The sequence below is a fragment of the Amblyomma mixtum genome, chromosome 2, assembly GCF_055824585.1.
Source record: "Amblyomma mixtum isolate Tamu chromosome 2, ASM5582458v1, whole genome shotgun sequence".
NCBI lineage: Eukaryota > Metazoa > Arthropoda > Arachnida > Ixodida > Ixodidae > Amblyomma > Amblyomma mixtum.
This window is the reverse complement of record NC_143013.1, coordinates 79,200,374-79,218,905: the sequence shown is the minus strand read 5'-3', so window position 1 is coordinate 79,218,905 and position 18,532 is coordinate 79,200,374. Positions and strand designations below refer to the sequence as shown.

At 49.5% G+C, this 18,532-nt stretch overlaps 2 protein-coding genes across 3 annotated transcripts in view; both read left to right on the top strand.

The window, feature by feature from the left end:
- Window positions 1-115: 115 nt before the first annotated feature.
- On the top strand, window positions 116-4,692 carry LOC149359839 (engulfment and cell motility protein 2-like). Its single transcript, XM_089571947.1, has one exon. The coding sequence runs from the start codon at window positions 704-706 to the stop codon at window positions 2,876-2,878; it is 2,175 nt and encodes a 724-aa protein (XP_089428073.1). The 5' UTR covers window positions 116-703; the 3' UTR covers window positions 2,879-4,692.
- A 9,039-nt stretch (window positions 4,693-13,731) lies between these two features.
- The window catches only part of Tomosyn (syntaxin-binding protein tomosyn), a 57,953-nt gene continuing 53,152 nt past the window's right edge, over window positions 13,732-18,532 (top strand). The window contains exons 1-2 of one of the 2 annotated variants that reach the window (XM_089571943.1): window positions 13,732-14,037; window positions 15,951-16,048. In XM_089571943.1, coding sequence (XP_089428069.1) covers window positions 13,900-14,037; window positions 15,951-16,048 — 236 coding nt within the window. In that variant the 5' untranslated portion in view covers window positions 13,732-13,899. The remainder of the gene's footprint in view (window positions 14,038-15,950; window positions 16,049-18,532) is intronic. The other variant, XM_089571944.1, reaches the window with a different exon arrangement.

The window sequence follows — 18,532 nt, the reverse complement described above, 5'->3', positions numbered from 1 at the left end:
GAAGCGCGAAAACGCCCGCGCGGCACATATCCCGCTCCGAACGAAGCGAGTCGGTGCCGCCTCCTCCTCCGCCATCTCGCCTCTCAGCCCGTCTCGGGTGTCCAGTAGGAATCGCGTCGTTATCCAGGTGAGTGACGTCGCGGCGAGAGCAAGAGCCGCCTTCGGCATCGCCTCTCCGCGGCGGCGGAGGCGGTGGCGTGGCAACGCGAAAGTCTGCCTGCGCTCCGACGCGTATCCCACCACGGGTCGCCGCGTGCCGTCGCTGGATGGTGGTGCAGCAGCGACAGCTGCTCCGGAATTCCGTGTCGAGTCAACGCAGCGTTCTCTCGCTTCGCCGTGTACGCAGTGGTCCATGACTGCCGAGCTGCACGTGACCGCGCTTGTGTACGTACACGCACCCGAACGCGGCGCGCGTGTGTAATCCTCCCGGCCGCCGCCTGCTGCCGCCGGCAGCGTACAGAACGACCTTCGCGTTCGTTGACGGGACGGTCATTTGTGTGGGGGCGGCGGCTGCTGCTGATGTTGCGGCGATATCATCGCTGCTGCCTGCTTATGATAAGCAATCTCCGGCCTGCTGATAGGTGGCTGGCGTACGAAGTCCTCCAGGCCGTATCGGGGTCGAACGGCGGTCGGCGGCGAGTGTGTGACGAATATGACTGTGGCTGATGCGCATGCGGTTGCTTAGCCGGCCCCGATCTTCGCGATGGCATCTTGTGCTGCTGATGGTGCTGCTGCTGCGAAGGCGGCCGGCAAGCGGGTGAAGGTCGGCGTCAAGACACCGCGTGGAGATCAGCTGCTCGATCTTGATCTGGAGCTGCCGCTGGCGACAATCATCGATGAGGTGTGCCGGCGAGCGGGCATCGGGAACCCGGAGTACTATGCCGTCAAGTACGACGGCAGCGAAGTGTACGTCTTCGACGCCAACAAGTCGGACATCAGGAACGGCGACATGCTTCAGCTAGTTCGGATGCCGATGAATCGGAACGATGTTGCCGAGAAGCTCAGTTCCGGCACGCCGGAGGAAAAGGAGGACGCCCTGCGGGCTCTGCTCATTCTGGTCTCGGATCCGGACTCGGCCATTAAGTTCATCGCCAACGACGGCCACAAGAGTATACTGAATTGCATAGAGTCTGGTTTCTGCAAGAGGTGGGTGCTCCGTTATGCGCTGCAGTGTCTTCAGGGCTTCGTAGACCATGGCCTGCTGTCCTGGGACGTACTTTCGACCAAGTCTTTGAGCAGGATACTCAAGGAAACCAACTGTGCCAGCGGCACGAGTTGGAACTGCGTGAAAGTGTTTCTAAGAGTGCTGGCAGCTGTAGTCACGAGCAACGCGTCTGCGTACGAAACGGTATTCATGGGCATGCCTTGGGAACGGTATGCGTTGCTCATGCAGGACGGATCGGTCGAGGTGATGAGAAATTGCATTGTGTTACTGAACGCCCTCTTCGCCCAAGGCAGTTCTAGTCACCGGGACGCCCTGAAGAACGCCATTAGTAACTGGAAAATAAAGGGCGTGGTGTGGATGAGGCTGACGAATTACGGGCAAGTTGACGCAGATCTGGCGCGTGCCTTGCATGTCTTCCAAGTGCAGCTACTTGGAATGTACGAGCGGCTTTGGAAGGCTTCTGTTGACCCCGAGGACCTGGCTTTGAATGGCAAGATTGACTTTCTTCTCAAGCTTGGAGAAGCGGGCTTCAGTTCGGACGACACCCGATACAAGACGCTGAGCACCAGGCGACGACTTTCCCATTGTTACCGTGCCATGGGAATCGAGTGTGTCGAAGCGCCGCTCAGGGACTTCGCCAGGCCAGGTGGAAGGCTGGCCATCGAGAATCTTTTGTACTTCGCCGAAAAATACAACCTTAGCTTCACCACGGCCATTCACGAAAACCTTTTCAGTTCTCCAGAGCACATGTGCCCGCTGGTGGAGAGCAGCATCTTGTTGACGAGGCTTCTGTGTCTCGTCTTTGGGATCGGCCAACCGGCTGGGGACGACGGCACGTTCCTGCTCATGTACTTCTCGCACGAGTCCTTCTTCGAGGAAGTCTTCAGCGTGTGCATGCTGCTCGTGTTCAAGACTTGGCGCGAAATGAAGGCGTCGGTGGCGATCGTTAACAAGGTCTTCGCGGTCGTGTGCGAGCAGATCACGCGAGCGCTTAACCTTAATCCGCACTGCCCAGACATCAACGCTTTCCGCACTACCCTATCGTCCCTTCCCTACTCGGAAATCCTCAAGCTGCAGCAACGGGAAAACGATGAGCGCAAGGCTTTCGAGAGGCAGTCTCGAGCCGTGAGCCAGTTGAGGGACTCGCTCCGGGCCGACATCGTCGCACTGGTGAATGAGAACCGGCTCAACGTGCTACGCAGGGGAACCCGGTTCCAGAAGTGCAGCGCTAAGGGAAACCGCGTCAAGGACTGCTACGTCTTTGTCAAATTGGCTCCGAACCTGAAAACCCTTCACTACGGCGACTGTAGCGCGTTGTGCGAAGACGTCGACATTGAGGAGCTGTCCGAGGCCATCCAGGTGTCGGACATCGAAACGATTAACACGGGGACGTCGTGCCCTCAGGCGCGGAAGGCCTCCAGGGCGGTCGTCGACTCCTCCTTTTCCATCGTGGTTTGCGACGACGGGCAGCCTCTGCACCTCGTGGCGCCCAGCACCAAGGTGTTCAACCGGTGGCTCGACGGGCTGGCTGTCCTGATGGGCAACACTGCGAGCAGCATCGATGCACGCGGAGACATGGGCATTCTTTTGGACATGGAGGTTAGGCTTAGACTGCTGGAGACGGAGGGCATTCCCATCCCGGAGACGCCTCCGCCGATCCCTCCCCCGCCGTCGAACTTTGATTTCGCATCAAAGTACCTTGGTCGTACGTGAACAGTGTTCCTTGGTCGCGCAGCTGGGGTTTATTTCCCTCTAGCTGCCGTAAAGTGTGATATGAACCTCTCTCGTGCGGTGTATTTGTGATGCGCGTTTGTTCAGGCTGCCGTCCCGTTCCTTTATAAGGACCGTATTTGTCAGTTGTATGCAATAGCGGTGACGCGGTGTCGTGCGTCGTGAGAGCAGCGATACAATGAGCCTCGTGTGTCACGGCGTTGAAAGCAGCAATCACATGTAACAGCTGTCACCTGAAGCTTGATGAATTGGCTTATCTTCCGCGTACGTCAAGTTGTGCGTGTTGAGCTGCCGAGTGAAGCTCCGCCCTCATCCAGGACCTCCGCGCCGAGTCCCTGCGTCCGTTATTAAATGTTTTCTTGTTACCTAAACAAGAAGCTAATCACCAGGAAAAAAATTATAAGCTCTAAATTTTCTACCTGGCTTGTTTAATACAAATATTGAAAGCCGATTTCGTTCACTGTTGAGTTTGGCCAGCGGAGTAATACAGGACGCCGCAGACCGTGGCCCAGTGTTACTAACTGCTGCTTATTTTATTTAAAACTGTATCCTACTATAGTTTAGGCGCAATGCATGCTGTTAAAATGTAATTACTGCTCGGAAAGCTTCCCTCGCTGGTCGCCATGACTACAACTCTTCCTTTGGCGTGTGAATGAAGATCGCCGTCTTGTAGGAATTTACGGCGACAACGAAGTGTTCTTTCAGGTTGTGCCTACCGAGGAAGCGGTGGGGAGCCCTCAAATAGAAGTAACCTGCAGGGACCACGTTATGAGATGGCTAAAGCCGTATGCCCTCCGGATCACAGTAGCTATTGATTCAGTTCTACGCGTCTTGTTCTAGTGTGGGTCCAGGGTGTTGGCGGTAGAAACCGTGGCTAGGTATCAACTGAAAGTGCCTGTTTAGGGCTGTGAGAAAGTAGTGACTCCATTTAGGCCAACAACATAAGCGAACAGGTGATACAGGCGTAATAGGAGCTGCCCCGCCTTTATAAAAATGGTCTGTAGACAGTGTATAGGCTTCTTATAGACACTATTGCCTTCCTATAGATATTTATTGTTTTGTATTCATAGTCTACAAAGTGTGTATAGACAAAAGTGTGCTGAAAGTGTATGTCCATAAATCTATAGATTGTCATAGACTGTCTACAGCATTTGTAATGCCTGTTCTTTAAGATTTGTCTATAGAGAGTCTATAGACACAGAAGTCTATGGATAGTCTAGACTGTCTAAAGAAATCTGTAAGGGCACTTGGCTCTATGGTTACGGTGATCGGTGCTGACAAGACGCGGATTCGATCCCGGCCGCGGCGGTCGAATATCGATGGAGGCGAAATGCTAGAGGTCTGTGGGATGGATGTGCACTTTGAAGCACCCCAGGTGGTCGAAATTATTCGGAGCCCTCCGCTACGGTGACCCTCATAGCTGGAGTCGTTCTGGGACGTTAAAACCAACAAACCGTTACAGGCACGACAAACACGTAAATTGTAAATTGTTTGACGTCCCGAAGTGGTCTACGAGGGACGCCGTTGTAAAGAGCTCCGGATTAATGTAGAACATCTGAGGTTCAACGTTCGCTGGCAAAGCACAGTAGACGGACGCATCGGAATATCGCGGCCGAGATAAAACTCGCTAACTTTGGATCAGCAGCCGAACGCCACTGAGCCACCGCGGTGGGTATACTAATTTAGCTGTTCTATGACGAAGCGATAGCTGCACAAGGTGCGCGGAAAATCTACCGTCCTATTTAAACGCGTCAAACACTATTTCACTGTGCAATAAACTTTGTTCCTGACTTCTGGTTTGGTTTATGGGGTTTAACGTCCCAAAGCGACTAAGGCTATGAGAAACGCCGTAGTGGAGGGCTCCGGAAATTTCGACCACCTGGGGTTCTTTAACGTGCACTGACATCGCACAGTACACGGGCCTCTAGAATTTCTCCTCCAAAGAAATTCCAGCCGCCGCGGCCGGGATCGAACCCACGTCTTTCGGGTCAGTAGCCGAGCACCATAGCCACTGAGCCACCGCGGCGGCCCTGTTCCTGACTTCTGACCTACCGCTTTTGTGATGGTGTTACTCAAAGAAGTTGTAATAGAATTGGTGCTCTAGGTCTTTACAGATGGTCTGCCGAGGAACTCGCGTATCCGACGACGTCAGGACACCGAAAGGATTGCCACTGACTAGATTTTACTTGGGTATTATTGCGAGGGCCCCCTGGGCTGAAACTGTTTTGTTAGGTGATGGAATTAATGGAAGTTTCGAACGTCCATTTTCCTAAGGCGCAAACCACTTGTCGGTATGGTTCCTATTACCGGCGATGCTATTCCGCCTACGGGGCACATATCTCTGGGTGCTACCAAAAGAGCGGATTCCCCCCCCCCCCCCCTCGAATCTTTAAGTGCGAAATCTATGGAAAAACCACTTTCACTCCAATACTTTCGGCAAATAAATTCGAAGAAATGTATGGTACAATTATAGGACCGGTCGTTCCCAGAACAGCAACTTTCTGACGGTTGACTGCTGAGCCGAAGAACCCCAGTTCAATCCTGGCCGCGGCTGCCGCTTTTCAATGGGATCGAAACGCAAAAAACGCCCCTATGTTGTGCGATGTCGGTTCACGTTAAAGATCGCCGGCTATCCGCAATTCAGGAGACCTCCAATACGGCACCTCCCCTTTAAGTCACTCCAGTGATAGGGCCACATCGAAGGAGGGGGGGGGGGGGGGGAGTGGATCGCTAGTGATTTAAGCACAGGTGTAGAGAGAAAGCGTCTGGCGACCTGTTATACGCACCGTTTTAAACAGAGGGGAGAATTTATTTTTAAAGGTGCTTTGCTCGAAACACCCGAAACAAGCGATTCTCACGCTCTGCCAATGTGCTCGTTGTGCAGCCTTGGAGCTGAGTGGCCAGCTCTGGAATGACACGTGGTTGTTGTGTTGTTGCGACTGAGAGAAGGAAAGTGCACGGGCCTGCCGACTGGCTCGAGCCGAGTCACCACCGCTGCCTCGTACAGACAGAGCAGAGTTAAAAGATAAGAGCAAAGAGTGAAAGAAGAGAGACGCGTCGCAACAACCGCGTCCGCCGAAGCGAAGACGCTGGCTGAAACGACAGATACCCCAAGATCTCCCCTCCCAAGTTGCTTTCCTGGAATGACACGTGGCGTGAGGGCACGGACTTTTCTTTTTATGCGAAGCATATTACTAGAGCTACACTACAGCCCGTCGAGCGCGGCGGTGGAGCTACCATCGACCTTTAGCGTGACCACGTGACAACATGACGTCACAGCAGAGGAGAGATGGGCTGCCGGCTCGCGCGGTCGGCCGCGGCGATGGAGGCTCCACATCAGAGGCGCGGCGGCTGACCACGTGACAACATGACGTCACAGCAGAGGAGAGATGGGCTGCCGGCTCGCGCGGTCGGCCGCGGCGGTGGAGGCTCCACATCAGAGGCGCTGAGCTGACCACGTGACGCTACAGCAGCGGTATAAAGCTGAACTTGCCTCGCTCTCCGGGCACTTACGAGGCGGCCAGGTGTTGGGATGCCGCCTAGAAGCAGGGCTGATTTGAACGAAGTCCGAATTACTAGTCATCAGGGACAGACGAGCTCGCCTGCCCGTCCCCGACCCGCAAGAACCTATTGTGCTTCAAGTCGACACACATCCCATACCTCCGGTCCGCACCATCCGCGTTCTGGGTATGTTAATACAGAACAACACGCAAAACTCGGAGGCCATTCAGCGCCTCCGCACCACAGCCAATCAGATCAACGGCCTTATCCGCCGCATCAGCACCCGCCGCAGAGGTATGAAGGAGGATGACCTCTGTCGGCTCACGCAAGCTTTCCTCATTAACAGGATAGTCTACTCCTACCCCTACTATCACCTCCGCCGGAAGGACGAGGAAGCTGTGAACAGCATTATACGTTCAGCGTACAAAGCGGCACTGGGGCTACCTCAGTACGCCAGCACACAGCACCTCCTCCAACTCGGCATCTACAACACGCTCACAGAACTCATAGAGGCACACAAGACCGCCCAAATCCACCGCCTCTCCCGCACTAAACACGGGCGGCTCATACTTGACCGTCTCAACATCAACCCCATAGGCGACGTCCACCCCACGACGCCCAGCCCATTCCGATAGGGGTCTATAGCCGCCTAGTTATAAAACCAATCCCCAAAAACATGCTACCTGGCCGCCATGATACGCGCCGTCAGCTGAAAGCCCAAGCACTAGATGCCACATACCTTGCCGACGAACACGCAATATACGTAGATGCTGCACGGCAAAGTGCAAACACATACGTGGCTTGTGCAACCACGCCACAGTCTACTCTCGTCACCGCCGCCACAGTAGTAGCTCACTCTCCGACAGCGGCAGAAGAAACCGCCATCGCGCTGGCCATCGCTGACCCACGTACGCGCACAGAAGCGACTCCAAAAGAGCATTACAAAATTACTCGGCAGGTTTTATCTGCCACCCCGCTGCACGCATCCTTCGCGGCTGCACTCCCGACCATAAGATCAACCTGGTCTGGGCACCCGCCCACGCGGGAAACTGGAAACGAAGGGGTCGACCGACTAGCCCGAGGACTAACCAACCGGGCGGCCGGCCTCACGGACCCAGACGCTCTTGCCGAGGCTCCCCAGACCTTTGCCGAAATTACCAACCTCTACAGAGAGATGAGACGCCAGTTCCCGCCTCCACACCCCGACTTGAATCGAGCGCAAGCCACCTTGCTCCGCAGGTTGCATACGCACTCTATCCTTAGCCATTCTAGACTTTCACTCATCACAGACGGGGAATACGACCCCGTCTGCCAAAATTGTTACCAGGGAGAAATCGCCACCCAGGCTCACATTCTCTGGGGTTGCGCGGGAAATCCGCCCCCTCGAAACTTACTGCCAGCTCCCTCCTAAGAAGGATGGAACCAACTCCTCAAAAGGCCAGACCAGGGTGGTATTCTCCCGGTGTCGCCTTTTGCGACATGTCGCAGTCGCACTTCGCTGATTGGCTCGAGCCGCGGTGACGGCGGCGTGACAACACGGATCCGCCTTCCTGCTACGTCGTCGTGACGTCGCCGCAATTTACTACGCTTAGTCGAACAACGGAATGCGCTGAAGCGATTCGCGCGGGCGACGGGCTACCGTTAGCGTACGAACGCAATCGGCAGTTGCGGCTTTTGCGCCCTTGGCGTGAAAACATGGCGACGTCCTTTCAAGCGAGAGCCGCCCGCTTCAGCCAATTCAGCAGTCCTTGCGATTCCGGTCGGCATGTTTACCGGCAACTACTGGTGTTGTTACTTTTCGCTATGACTTACCTTGCTTCGACGATAAAGTTTAAGCTGCAATTCAGCCTAGTTTTTTAGATACGCTCTCGATTCTGGAGCGCGCAAGCCTAATGGCACCTCCAGCTACACTGCTACCGTCTGCAACTGCCCGAAACGCAGCCGAAACCTAGCACAACCGTCCGGAACGAAAGAAAAATAGATTTGGAGCTTTTTCGCGGTGTTTTATAGACTTAAATGAAGTAAAGCGAGTTTATATTAAATTTGCAAATGTTTTTTTGAACATTAGACGTCATGTGATGGCAAATATTCTTGCTATAAAAGATACGAAACTACTGCTGCTAGTGAATCAGCAGTGGTAAATTGTCGCTTCTCGGAGTGAATGAATGCACCGCAGACGAAAGTGCCGGCGGCTTTTTCGGTTTCTTCGAGCATCTGTAAGCACTTTTTTAGGCCCCGCCCATATGCGACCTGTCGCAAAAGGCGACACCGGCAGAATACCACCCCAGAGCACCCAACTGGCACTCATTTCGTGGGCCCTGGAAGTCGCCCCCACCTGGGGCCACACCAAGCCCACCTGCCCTAAATCCCACCAATCTATGGCAATAAAGTTGTTTCTCTCTCTCTCTCCATCAATTTGCTTCGCATCTGACTAGGCTTAACCTTAGCTAAGCCTCAGCCATTTTTCTTCCAGCCTAGACGAATAAAAAAAAATGAGGCAGTGGCTTAGCTCTGGTTAAGCCTAGATATACAAGCGAAAAGTTTCAGTTATGCTTGGTTTGACGTCATGGCTGTCGCAGTTCGCGCACAATGCACTGGGAGCACCACAATAACGGTGGAGGCGTTCGGCCGTCCACACACTGCCTGCACTGAGGAATGCGGAGAGGAGGGTTGCCGGCTGCGACGCGGGCAACACGCGGCTGCAACGAAAGGTCAAACGGCAGGGAGAAGAGCGCGCGCAGTAGTAGCGGCGGTGAGAAGGCGGCGCACATGAGCAGTAGCGCGCGGCTGCGTCACCACCTGCGCTGCGCGTGACGTCACTCGGTTTCGCGCATGCGCATAACTCACCAGTTCGGCTCGCGCGATCGAAGCTCGGCTCTGACCCGCGTAGTGAAGCTTTTCGCTTGTTTAGCTCAGGTTACCTGGAGTGACCGCGATGCTACAGCTGGTCGAGTGGAACTCGCCGAGTCGAATTGCTGAGTCAGTCTTTCGCCGCTGCGTTTCGCTGGGTGTTTCTTCATCTTTGTCCCTGCACGTGGGTTCACAGTTACTGCGTAATTTCTTTCCTCAAATTCATTTTCTTCATTACGGCCCCTCTTTCTGTTTCTTCTTTCACTCCCACTTGCTCCCTTCCTCTACAAACGGATGTCCACCGAGATATGCGTGACAGTTACTGCATAATTTCCTTTCCTCAAATACAATTTTCATTTTCTTCATTACGGCTCCTCTTCTTTCACTCCCACTTCCTCCCCTCCTGTACGGTGCGGTTCGGGTGTCCACCGCGGCGGTTGCTAGGCAACGGCTCTTGAAACAGCTCCGGCGCACAGCTGCAGCCACGGGCATACGGCCGAGGTGCGACCACGCTCGACGAGGCGAAGTGGCTGGCGTAGTGAAGCTGTCGCTTCAAGAAGTTGGCAGTGGCTTAGCTCTGCTATGCCAGGATATACGCAGCGTCAGTAGTGACGTCACGTGGCTCTGTGCCAGCTGTGCACAGTGACGTCACTCGCGCATGCGCAGTATGGTCGACGGAGGGGGCACGCGAAACGGTGAGACTGTGGCCAATAGCTCACGCTACAAAATTGCAGCCGATTTGCATAGTTATTAGGTGCGCTAAGACTGCTTACCCCTGCTATACTTTTATAAGCGATGCAAAGTGCACCGGCATTCTATGAGGCCGCTCCGCCTTCTCGTCGGCTAATACGCGCGACGCGGCGTCGCCATCGTCTCCTCCGCGCGTCAAGCTCACGGAGAGCAGGGTCGGCTTGCACGAAAATTCTGAAATTTCCCACAAACGTCCTCACGCGAGAAAATCTGGCACTGCACTGAAATCAAGAGAGAGAGAGAATAAACTTTATTAATATAAAGTAATTACGTGAGTGGTACACTCAGGTCCACGAAACTATTGGCGAATACGGCCCTCCAGGCTTGACCGATCAGCTGGCGCTGATTGGGGAGCTTTGTGTGAGCCAGCTTCGCCTTCCACTGCTCATGGCTGAGTTCCTGTAAACTGTGTACTTTACGTTGGGCAGATCCAAACCTTGTGGAAGATGTCGGAAAGCCCGCTTTATCACGCACGCGCGGCTTTCATTACATAGAAGAGGTTTAATTAAACGAAATTTTTGTGAAATAGTGATACAATAAAAAGAATGATGCTGACCCAAGAAATGACATGTATTCTGGACATATCGTATAACACATTTGATGTTTAGCCAGAACTGCATGTTTCTAGTGGAGTTGGACTTCGGTTTTCGGCCGGCAGTAGATGTACTCGTCTAAATGACCGGCCGTTGAGGTGGCAGAATTTTAGAGCGCAGCTCTTTGGCGTCCGTTCCTGGGTTTCGCGTCGGCGTCGGCGTTGTCGTCGGCCTCGTAACCAGCTCCGCCCCCCTTTCATCCCCCCAGCGCTATCGGCGTCAGCGGTATCAGTCAGTCGCTGCTATCTCTTCCCTCCTCCCTTTATCGTGTTGTCCGCTTGCTGCGCGCGCTTCTGCCCCCATCGTTTGCCGCTGGGTGTACACGCCGCCCCCCTCCCCCCTCTTCCTGCGAGTCTCCGGTTGTCAAAGCGCCGGCTCGAACTTAATTCCTTTCTTCGCTCCTCCTCCAATGCAACCCCTGTGCGGTGGCAATCAGAGAGCCAGATCGGTGGCGGCGGATCTGTATATGTGCACCGCCCGAGCCGAAATTGCGAATACGTGTGAAAAAAAAAAAAATTCTGTGATAGCGCATACATGTGTTGCTCGATTTCTTTGCCTCAATCTATCGAAAAGGTGAAACAGCTTATTTGCTGCGCTCAAATTTCGCATTAGGAAGTAACGTAATCGTCGGTATTTTTGTTTCAGAGGGACAGGTCCCTGAGACCAACCCGTTTAACTCGTTCTCTTTGTCGGCAGAATTGAAGTTCAGAGGGTGCTACATCGGTCCCTGTATGAAAAACTGCACAAATAACAATCCGTGGGCACTGACAGAGGTGATGAAACCAGTCAGTCTTGCTAAGCGTGACCACATTTGCGAAATTAGTTTGTTAGAATCAATCACGAAATAAAGAAAAAGCTTTTTACAATTCTTGTGAATGCTGCCCACAAATCAGCAATCAACTAATAACACGCATTCCCTGCTCCAATGCGTCATTTTATGTCCTGAGAAAAAGAAAACACAGAAAACAAGAAGGTCTTCCGAGGCGATTTTGAGGATGGACAACAATGTCAGGTGCGTACTTGTCATATTAAGGACGACGCAACATCCTGAGGATGTACTGCCGAGATTCTACTCTGATATTGTTACGCCGCGCTGCGGCGCTGGCGCACTGCAGTGCAGCGAAAAGAAGAAGAAGAACTCGGTGTGCGCGAGACGGTGGTGGAGCCCGCCTGACGACGCGCGGCGCGGCGTAACAATATTATTCCTCAACTACTGTTGTTATCTTGATCATTCATCTATCCGCGCCTCAGGCGTGGTTTGTTCTGCACTCCACTAATGATCAGTCCGGCAGTCCGGACACAAAATAAGTCATAGGTGGGACACCCACTCCCCCCCCCCCCCCCCCCCCCTTTCGAGAAATTTTGCAAGTTGCCCATGATTGCACCCCTTCCCCAGAGTTGAGTGTACTTTCAGCAACGTAAAAACCAGGTCAGTGGTGTCATATGTGCTACTGCAATATTTACATAAAAATACGAGTGCACACAGACTACTAGGACTTGATTCGTAAAGATAATTTATTTTCTCACAAAAAAAGTACGAAAAATCGCAGTTATTTGCAATATTTTCGCATACAAAACAAAAACCTTTGCTCTACAACAAAGTCAGTAACTGCGAACGAATGGAATTTGTCAAAACTTCTACCCCATTCACGTGAATCTGCATCTTGCCGCAGAGGCGCTTTAAAAAAACAAACAAAAGAACACTTCTAATTTTCGCTATAGTTTATGATCATTTGAGGACAGTGCAAAGGATAAAAGAAGGCTGACGCGAAAAGGTGAGCTTAATTTTTTGAACTGTGCCTGTAATTAAAAGGAGTGCCATGCGTCGTGCGATGGCGAAGAGTGACTCTTTTCTGCAATAATTTCCACTTCTTATTATTGAGCCGCGACATCGTACATCAGTTTTTTCGAGTACAGAGAACAGGGGGAGAATTTCGGGGTGTGTTTTGACAACGAACACAAGACACAGCATTTGACAAGACACAGTATTTGACAAGACACAGCATTTGACAATGCTGTGTCTTAATTAGAGATGAATTATGTATGCAGACCTATTGAAGTAAGCCTTAAAGTGGCAAGAGGACAACTCAATCGTATTATTGTTTCCCGTAACAATTAATTCTCTGGTTCTTTCTGGCTGCTTTGACGTTTGTCCGGCAGCAAAAGACGCGTTTATCGATGAAAAAATTGCCACGAATTCAGTCTTTATATCCTTTGCGGCACTGCATGGAAGTTAGCATTCAGTCATCTATTTGCTTATTGGTTAGGTCGAAGCGTTTTTAATTGTATCAGCTGCGCAGGCACAGTACCCACTCCACGAACCTGTTGCCGTGTTTGAAATCGCCGCTGCTAAGGGTGATGATGATGATGATAGCTACATGGTTTTCGTTTTCAAAACAAATCACGCATACTCTGGCGGAATCCTCCTAACTTTTCTGCGTTTTAGTGTTCTGCTGGTTCTGCGTCCGTCGCAGTTTTTTTTTTATGGCTTTGCTTTGCTTCACGCGTGTAACTGTGCCGGAATAAAGTTTTCCTTGAACACTTTTTAAATAAAAATGTTAGGTATGGAAATATACTGTATTTTGAGTGTATTGGAGGTTTTTCGACATGCACGGTCTGACAGACAGAGGTATTGTGGTAGGTGCATTCAAAAAGATTTAGTATTTGGTCTTGTAGAAATCCTCCGAGCTGGCGCTCGTGGCACGCCTTTACAAGCACAAGCCACGCTCGCATTTTTCTGTTTCACCTGTAGTAAGAAAATTATGCAACGCATGGACTCGCATGGCTGAGCTCGAAACCGGGAGTTATGCGTGGAAATATGTCGCTGAAAACACCAAAAATGCTCGGCCGGTGCGGCCAAGGACACTCGTTTTAGTTTCGGTATTAAGCGTTGAGCAGATATTTAGAATATATGCTCCCAGAATCGTCACGAGCGTATTTTCGAGTGCCAAGCATAGAGCTGCTTGTATTATTCACCGTCTCGCAGCATGATTTGCCTAGAGAAATGCCTTTCCATCGTACACACACGTTATTTTAAGTGTTGACGGCATACCAAAACTACCTGTGCTGTCACGTGACGTACATCCGGGTGATGGAAACTTTGCGCTCATTGGACGCCGGAGAAACGGCTCAGCGACCCCTATCAGAAACCGAAAGAAATTTTTTCCGTAACAGTTCACGCTTCGCGAGTCGGGCTGTGTCCACGTAGTTTTTTTTATTTATCCTTTTACTCAAACATTGCTTTCAGATGCACTGAGTGCAGCGTACTCATGTTTCCAGTAGGATAACGAGACCGCATCTTCATCGGGGATGCCTAGATCCGATACGAAAAAGTCTGGATTTTTCAAGGGTGTTCTCGATGGGCTACGGTCCTCGGTAACCCAACCAGTGAAACCAGAAGCCGACGTCGAAGAGACGCTGCGACCGGAACATTTTAAGGTTTCCAGAGTAAGCGAACACACATTTTTGAGACCCGTTATGGATTGCGCCACCGCTCTTTGCGGGGACATAATTGATTTCGGTGCGCGCAGCCGTCCGAAAAGGGGGTGTGATTTGTGTTATGACGGGAGTCGCCATTTCATTCGCGGGTTCATGTGTGCTTGTCAAGAATCCGCCTACCACGGTAGGCGCATGGAATGCGCTCGGCTCTAAGCGTGCACGGGGCTTTTTGGATTGAATTAAAGTGGAATTTGTGCGGAGCTCGTCGAGTGTGGCTTAGAGAGTTTGTTCTGCACTGTTGGGTATGCAGTATGGCATCTAGACGGTTCGCGTGCCTTGATTGCGAAAACACGACTTTGTTCAGAGAGGTCTGCTACATCGCTCTGACCGTAGCGCTTTTCGTGCTGGTTGTGCCTTGTACGCATCTTATGGCGTGCCTGTAATCGTCTGGCTGTCACTTGACGTCGGAAGGACTGACCTCTGACCACCGCATGTGAAGTGCTGTACCGTGCGCCCGGAGATATTTTGAAGGCTGAGTTCTCTCTCCAGCGCTGTGACCGCTGCCAGCTCGTTTGTTTTGGTTTGCACCTAGATATATTGTGTTGTAAACTTCTGTTAAAAGCACGCCTGCTTACCTCGCGGCCTTCTAGGGCGCAACTAAGTTGATTCCTCGCAGCGTAACTCCGACATCGAACATCGCCGGGTTTCTTTAGCACGCGCTTTCGTGAAAGGTTCCCAAATCGGTATTTCCAACGCGGCGCGTAGTCGATTGCAGGCTTGTGAGCGGTGGCCGCAGGCTCAGTAGATGTAGTCGCCGCAGCGCTTGATGTCGATTATCGAATTCGTTGTCGCCTAAAAAAGGAAAAAAAAAAATCACGTTGGGTGCTATTTTGTCTCGAATGCAGCGAGCGCGTATGTGCTGGTGAATCGAGTCGCAGTCTTCGCGTGGCTGCATCGGCGGCAGCTGTGGTTACAAATGTCAACACCATATTGCTTACGTTAACTTTGTCCCGATTTTCGCTGGTGCTAACGCACACTGACCGTTTCCACTTTTTAAGGCTAGTTTGGACCTGGTGGACGTGCTAATAGCAACCGCACAACCTTTATCAATCTGGCGCCCTCGGTAGGCCGATGTAGACGCAATGCAAGTGACGCAGATTGGTTGCATTCCTGAGAGCGCATTAATCATTGCTGAGGCATGACCTTCTCTCTCTCTTTTTCCTCTTCTGCCCCTGCCACATTTGGCTTGCTTGAGTTTATGAATCGCCGAGGTCTTTCTGCAATAAATGAAGGTGTCCATCAAAATACCCACTGGGAGTGTACTGAAAACTGACACATGATCGTAACGTGTGCATGCTGTATACTTCACAAGCTGCAGATTGGAACACAGTATCTAGAATTTGCACACAGCGTGACCTTTTTGCATTCTAAGAGAGTTAGTACAGTGCAATGTATAGGTTGAATTTTTAATTGCCGTATTTTAAAAAAATGCCTTTCGGTAAACTGGCATGCATTTGCTTGTGCTTGTACATAAAAGGATGGCTACAGGGCTAAATCTAGATTTTGCGGATTCAATGTGATCATCTGCATCGCTGTACTTTTGCATCCTTTGTACAAATACTAAGTGGTCGTCTGGTGCTTTAAACTTGCAGAGTGTTTTGCACAAAGTTGAGCTGCTGTAGGGTCCAAACCTTAACAGTTTTAATGCTGTGCTAAATTTATTTGAAGAAAGAAAAAGAATGAACTATAGGGAGCTAAACCTGCTCTTCTTTTTTAGCTGAAACAGTTTGAATCACTTCTTGAAACCTGCTTATAACTGCTGAAGTTTTATTGCTCCGTGAAAAAAAAAATAAAAAATGTATATATGAGATCACCTACTTCAGTGTGCTGATGGACATTCTATCACTTTTCCTGTCTGGCAGACTGTGCGCCATGGATTTCCTTTCCAACCAACAGCACTGGCATTTGATCCTGTGCAACGGATACTTGCCATTGGAACAAAAAACGGCTCTTTGAGGTTGTATCCTTTAAAATGTGCATGTGATGGATACAGCTGTTGACTAAGTTAGTTTAAACTGAACCGGTGCTCAATACTGAGGCTTGTGGTGTACACTGTAAAGAACTCCAGGCGTTCGTAACTAATCGAGAGCCCGCCACTACACTGTGTACCTCAAAGCCCACTCTGCTTCTGTAATGCGAAAATCATCTTAATATTTAGAGAATGTTAGAGAATTACTTTCTTTTTTGAGTGGGTGAAATACAAGTGTAGCTGCTATATTTCTGAGTTCCAGCAGACAATAAATGTGATCGCAGCCCCATACTTGGTTCTTGGAACTTTCCCAGTGGGAAGTTCGGATCGTTCTAACATCTTGTTGGCATTGTGGGCTTTGTTTCATGTAGAAAACCTGCCTTGCTATGTACACGACGATGTACCGTTTATTTAATTTAGTTAATACATACTTCAGGCCCTTATCGGGCACATGCAGTAGTAGTTAAAATAATGATGTTGGAAAATCCAAGGCGGTTGGGCCATGTTGAAATTTATACAAAATGAGTGCAAAAACAATTGAGGCAACTGAAAGTATGCATTTGAAATGAGATATGCACAAAAAACTAGACAGTCAACCTATTTAAGAGCAAGAAAATACACTGCACAAATCAGTTTCTAATTCTAAATTGTGAATTTAATAAAATCTTCGAGAGAGGAGTAAAGTCAGCCAGAAAACCATTCTAGTGTGTGGTTGTGAGAGAAAATACTATATTAGTATAAATTTAAGACTCGCAAGCTATTGTTTTGTTCTATTTCGATTAGTTCTCAAACAATTCTAAAAGGATCCTGCATGTTGTGATAGAGAGCAGATACATTGGCTTTAGTGAGGAAATTATTCTGCCATTATATCAGTGCCATCTAATATGTATAAACATTTAAACAATTTTCCTCATTAGTAAGCATAACATTGGTGGTTTTGCTTATGCTAATTTTCATCCCGTACTTTATATACACTGGCTTTTGAATAGATCCTTATTTATTAGGTGTGAATTGGTCCTACACAGTGTTTTCAGCTGCAAATACTATGCAATCGTCTGCAAGTAGTCAAATGTTATTTGATGAGTTAATACTGAAAGATATTGTTCAGATAAATTAAAAGTGGAGAGGTAATTGAGGTTACTTGAAATACACCTAGTCATAGTGGCTCGCTGCCTCCAATTGCCAAGTGTTAGTAGATCCTTGAAATAATGTTACCCGCAGTTGCGATTGTGATTAGTTCATAGTAATGGTAATAGTGATATATATGATCATGAGGAAAGGCACAGTAACTGTCTGCATATGGTGGACATCCGAACTACATTGTGAAGGAAGGGATGAAGGATATGGAAGAACTGAGATAGAAAGATGCTGAGAGGGCTTTTGGTAAATTTCGACTGTCTGGGGTTTCTTATTGAAATGAATCCGAAATGAATCCAGAGGCTAGTTGCGAAATCGTGATGAGGGTCAATGTCAAATGCATTAGAGGAGTTGCAAAAAATCGTTTCTATCTGTATAAATTGCACTCCCTGTGTAATGCTTTCTTGGTAGTTGTATAATAGCTCTCATTGTCACCTTTTTTTTTGCCACCTTTTTGTTTGGTTCAGAATCATTAGTTGTTGAAATGATGTGGTTTTGCACCATTTATACCCTGATCTATACTTGGCCAGATATAACGGTCTTGTATGATTTCTGATGCAGTGAACCTTTTTTTTTTTTTTCATTCTGTTGGTGTTCTTTGCATTTTGTTGTATTGAAGAAAAGCCTTACGGTTATAAGCTCGCTGTAAGGGGAGTATATGTTGCACTGTAAAGTATCTGTAAAGTGAATTCTGCAGCAAAGCTTTCAGTAAACATTGAAAGGTGTGAAGTGTAACATGGACTGTAAGCTCTGTGTGTACTGTGCTGTTTCTGACTTAGCATTGCGTGAATTTTTCATGTTTCAGGCTTAGTTCTTTGTTAATCTCTTTGGTTTTGTGTTTGTGTTATTCAAGTTATTTCTTCTTTGCGCATACAGTTCTGTGAAGTTCAATGCTTGAGTTATGTTTATTGATTTTTTGTTGGTAGATGCTCTTTTTGTTCTGTGTGATATTTTGTGACTTTGTTTTGACCTAATAAATGGTGTTATGTTTCTTTCGACAGACCACAGTGTGTCATTGATAAGCCTTTTGCATTTTATCTTTTTATGTTTCTATCTTACAGCTTGTAATTTGGTATTCTGTTACATGCTTTGGCAACAAGGTGCTAGCCTTGATAGCCTGCACAACATTGGCACTTGCACAATGACACCTGCCCACAATTTCAACAGCACCTACGACTTTTCATTAGCTAAGAGTGTTTGCATACGATATTTTCACACCATACAGAACATTCCATCTTGTGTAGCTTGATGCATATGCAGATTGTCTGCATTGCGAGTTATTTATGCTTATTTATTAGGTAAACTCATGAACTACTAGCTTCTAATTCTTATGTGCCT